Source organism: Rutidosis leptorrhynchoides, chromosome 1 (genome assembly GCF_046630445.1).
Source record: "Rutidosis leptorrhynchoides isolate AG116_Rl617_1_P2 chromosome 1, CSIRO_AGI_Rlap_v1, whole genome shotgun sequence".
NCBI classification, from domain to species: Eukaryota; Viridiplantae; Streptophyta; class Magnoliopsida; order Asterales; family Asteraceae; genus Rutidosis; species Rutidosis leptorrhynchoides.
The window spans coordinates 251,562,104-251,567,443 of record NC_092333.1 but is presented as its reverse complement, the minus strand read 5'-3'; the positions used below and the strand labels follow the sequence as shown (position 1 = coordinate 251,567,443).

General features: G+C 35.5%; 1 protein-coding gene across 1 annotated transcript; it reads left to right on the top strand.

Moving 5' to 3' along the window:
* Window positions 1–1,971: 1,971 nt before the first annotated feature.
* LOC139896946 (putative F-box protein At5g62660) lies at window positions 1,972–5,018 on the top strand. The gene is made up of 3 exons (XM_071879578.1): window positions 1,972–3,074; window positions 3,159–3,251; window positions 4,889–5,018. Exons 1-3 carry the CDS (start codon window positions 1,972–1,974, stop codon window positions 5,016–5,018), a joined length of 1,326 nt encoding a protein of 441 aa, XP_071735679.1.
* Window positions 5,019–5,340: the final 322 nt, after the last annotated feature.

The window sequence follows — 5,340 nt, the reverse complement described above, 5'->3', positions numbered from 1 at the left end:
TCTCTGTCGGCCCCCACATAGATCCATAAGAGACTCCGCCCGAAATTAACTAATTAAATGTGTTTTATTATAGGAAAAAAGGTTTACCTGTGCATCTGCAAATCAAGAAAATGATCATTATTGTAATATGCTTTGCACAATACATACATCTTAATTCTTTTATACCAGGTTGTTACAGCATATACTATCCAAAAGCAACATTTGCATCTGTTGAGCCCCGTGTATGACACCATATTGATGAATAAAGTAGCCATTTGGCGAGTCAATACATATTCGAACCTGGTTGAATCAAAATATTAAACCGTATTTACTTTTTGAACAACAAGCTATCATATCTAACTATTTGGACCCGTTCTTACTTACCGAGATTACTTATAGCTGACTGCCTGACCCGTTTAACTCGGCCTTACACATAAAATGATAGTGACGATAGATCCTATGAGTATGACAAGATCAGATACATGATGGTGAAGAGGTTGCATTGGGGCTGATAGAAGATTTGGCTCGTCTCTTGAGCATTTTGGAAACAAGTGTAGGTGAATTCAATTATTTTCCGAATGCTATTGAAAAACAGGTATATCGTCACTATCATTTTATGATTGATCAAGCATAGAATAGAGGGGTCGGGTCCGGTCCATGCTTGTCAACAATAGAAGGGGGATTTAAGGGTCAATTGAGTTTAACTCTCCAGTCCAGAGTACCGTGAATAACCCCTCGCGAGATGAGGATCTCAACATGAGTGGTTAAACGTGGACCCACCATCGACGGGTTAGCCGGTTGTGATGGCTCAGGTTAGATAGTAGGATTTACGTTCATAGAACGTGGATACGAGGTTCCACCATGTGAATTCGATCCATTGAACGCTATCAAGCCTTCTTCTTCTTTGTTCGGATCAAGTAATGACCTAACAGTTACTACTAACCGGATAGTATTAACTTTAGTTAAATCTTAGTTAAATCGTGGAACCATTCGTGTACAATTTTTAAAACTTGGGACCAATTATAATCAATTTAAACTTTAGTCCCCCTCTTGATTTCTTGTACAAATTTTGGGGACCAACCATGATATTATACCTATATTCTAAAAGACATAGGAAAGACATAGGTGAAATGAATACTACTCGGGGGTATTTTTGACTTTTTGCCATTTTTTTTTTTTTTGCAAATTCAACCACAAATCACCCCACACTTTATCCAAAAAATCAAATCCACCCCCCAAACAGGGGGTAAAATGTCAATTAACCATTCTCATAAAAAATCTTAAACAAACTCCACCCAAATATTCAACGGGCCATATCTTCGCACTCGCAACGAGTTAAATTTTTCCGCCACCATCGTTAAACTCGAAATAATTTTAGGAACACAATGTCACTAGCTATACGCAAAACGGACGCTTTTTAAAAAACGCTAAATATTTGGGGTACTTTTCATACATGTTAATTCCCCGTTAAATTTTTAAAAGTCGACAACTCCATAGCGAAACGCGGAGATGCACATATATTGTTAATTTTAAATAACATTTAAATCTTTCACGGGTTATACCTTAGTTCGACTCGAGTTGCGTTTCAACAACATCATCGTTAGCCACAAAAAAATTTTACAAACTAAACGCAATAAAATACATTAAAAACCGAACTTCCGGCGCGAAGTGAGGGTTCGAACACTAGTTTTTTCTATAAAATAATCAAATCGAGCGTAATTGTTTTGATACAAGCTCAATTTTGTACAACAGACTGTGGATCCATGAACCCATAGGTGGATATCACATACAAGCCCAAGTTTGCACAGTTCTTCATGGTCAGTCATAATCTGAGTACTTTTTCCGTGAACCATAGATTTCATAAAAAATGTTGTATACTATTTTTTTTCCCAATTTTGTGTATTGGTACTCGTAATCTCCCAATTCACTTTCTAAAATCCCTAAAATTCACACCCTAATCTTCCCCAAAATCAAACACGAAACCCTAATTAAATGTCTGATAACGTTCCTTTTGAAATTCAAATAGAAATAATCAAATTGCTATCTGTGAAATCATTGGTTCGATGCAGATCAGTTTCAAAATCATGGAAGTCACTAATCGATAGCTCTTACTTTATCGCTAATTACCACTTCAGCAACGCTCCGGTACAACATCGTTTACTTGTAAGGTACGTTGATTCAAAACAAAAATCAAATGTAGAAGATGAGAAATATGTTTCGATTGTGGATGATGATGATGATGATGATAGTTTTCCCCAAAACAAGATCCCTATAATTGCACCATCGGATGTTAGACTACTCGGTAAGTTTCCAGATATAATTGGTAACTCTCAAGGTGTGATCTGCTTGTGCGTTCTTCCACCACAATTTTGTTTTAGTGATTCCAAGACATTTGTTCTATGGAATCCAACGATTAGAAAATCGGTTCCTATTGTTGTGCCTAATGTATTAAGCAATACAGAATTTGAAACCTTTGTTGGTTTTGGGGTTTGTCCCCGCACTAGCGATCCTAAACTTGTCAAAATTACTCATACTTCAATATTGAACTTCAAGACAAAATGCATCCCTTCGCAAGTTGAGGTTTTTAATTTAAGTTCTGGGTCTTGGAGGAGTTTGTCTATGAATGTGCCCCGTCAATCAATTAAATTGTCATGGAAACAAGTATGTATAGATAACTTCATTTATTGGCTTGCCATTGATATTACTTTTGAGGGTCAAACAATGCAGAAGAAGAATTTAATATTGTCATTTGATATGACAAGTGAAGATTTTACAGAAATAGACCCGCCGAATAATCAGGCGTACTTAGACGGTTTTTTGGATATATCTAAGGTACGGACATCTCTTTTGGTGCTTGAATCCAAGTATGCCGAGCTAGGTAATTATTGTGTATGGAGGATGGAGCATGGGATTCCAAACTCATTTACAAAGTTATTCGTTATCAATTCACCATCTGAATCATTGCGAGTACATGACTTCAGGAAAACCGGTGAACCTATTATTCGTATGGTTGATAAAAATGATGAACAAAGTGCAGTTTGTGTTTATAACCCTGAGTCAGAAGAAATTAGCGATATTGTTGTTGATGTTGCCAAGTTTACATCCATAGCGAAATCATACATCGAAACACTGATTTTGCTTGATCACTGAAATTTTTGTTTATAATTTTAAACCAATAGAGGGGTGGAGGATAAAACTGTTGGTAACATTTCTAAGTGGAGAGCTAAGAACACACATGACACAACTGACTATTGGAGCAGCAAGCAAGGAAGGTATGTGGATTGAACTACAATTATAGTGCAATTTAATTCGATTTATGGAAAGGTAAATGCACTACATATTAGATGTTTCTAAGTTTTTGGATAATAAATATCACATTTTTGTGAATGATAAGATTTTAAGTTACCACTCTGTTTATGAAGATATCAATGACTAGAGCTTACATTTTGGTTACCATTTATGTACTTTTTACTTTTTTAGTTTCGTACAATCAGCATATAAACACATGTGGTTGTTTAGTAATAATCTCTTATATACTTAAGAGGGCTATCCATTTGTTTCTTTTCGTACCATGAATTTTATTATAGATGGATGTAACTTCTAAATAAGCTACCAACAACTAAAACAGATTACTGCAGATCAACTGTAAGAGAATTAGTCCGTATGAATTAAATGTGTGTTATTCATAAGGTAAAAAAATATTCCCTGTGAATTTAAAACCAATTATATAATGCTGCTATATGTGAATGACCCATTTGTATAGTTGCAAACAATTATGTAGAATAATGAACACTTTGTCTGTTTGGTCCTACATCAAAAAGCATAATTAGATGGCGTTCAGTATAGAAGTAAGCTGATTACTTCAGATATTCTTATATATGTAAGCTGGTAGCCTGATAAAATGTTGGGATGTATCTTTTGACACAATAACTAAGTCGGTAACATTCAGCCTTCACTAATCTTGAACTTAAAACTAGTTTTAATTTATAAGGCACATTATGTTGTTGTAATTCAGGAAGCATGTACGAAGGAGTAGCAAGATCACTATTGGCCTAAATGAAAGAAAATGTATATATGAAGTTTATATACTAAGAAAACATGGACACTAGACTTTGTTTATATATATTAATAATAATAAAATAATACAAACTCCTTATTTTTCTTTGGTTTGAGAGGATAACAGATACCGTGGATCCTTAGAGTAAGAGCGAATCTTTTGTTAGAGATGATTAAATTACATCATCAAATGTCATACTTCATGGAATCAAAAGAAAAGTGACACGGAGTATTGAATAGTCGTAGCTCACGTTTCTGTATCACTTTAGGTAGTTGTGATTTACTTATAAAAGTTACACTTAATATCACTTTAGGTTGAAGATTGTGGAATGCACGCTAGTAACTTAAAATTGTCGCGGAAATAGTGTGGGTCAAGGGGGTCGTGTTGCGGGGTCTAGGGGGCGGTGTCCCATTGCGGGGTCTAGGGGCAGCCCCCCTTACGGGAATCAATGGGGTTGCGCCCCCTTGCGGGGGTCTAGGGGCAACTTCTCCTAGTTGGAACCCCTTCCCAAATGAGGTCCCCCGACCCAAATGCCCATACCGCTATAATAAAAAAAAACGACTTTTCCCTTCAAACATTGAACATGTATTTCCCGCCAAATTAAAAGGTCATGACCTTTTTCTGATAACCTACAAAATCTACAAAAATTCAAATTCTTTTAATTAACATATTGACACGCATAAATTTGCAAACACTCTGATAATTGATTTGTGATTTTATTGTCAAAACACAGATTATTTTCATGTCTTATCTATGTAAACATTTTGTGAACCAAGACAATATATTGGGTGGAAATACTTTACAGAGAAAATGTTCACAAACTATCAATTCACACCATGTTTTCTTTATCAGCCATTTTTCGGAGCCCAACTTTAAAAGTCTGCGAGAGTGCAGTGGGATCTATGGGATCTTTCAGGTTGCAAGTAATCAGATAAAGGTTACATTGAATCTCTTCAGTGATGTTTTGCTTATATTTTTGTGACTTGTGTTCGTAACATTCTTATAAGAACTGCCACTGATTCCAAATCCCCCACTGTTTTACGTTAATTTTATTCCCTAATAGATTCGTGTTCACCTCAGCTGTAACCGATAATTTATTCTGCATCATCAAAAAAGCATCAAAAACCTGAAAAAATCAAAATTAAACAAAAAATAGTCAATGCATATGTAAGGTGTCAAAACAGTCAGCTAAACGTGTCATAACAGTCTTACTGACACACTCGCAAATATGGTTTCTTGCGACTTGCGTCTCGCTTGCGACATGGGAATTTTAAAAAAGAGGCTATCAATTGAAAAACCACATA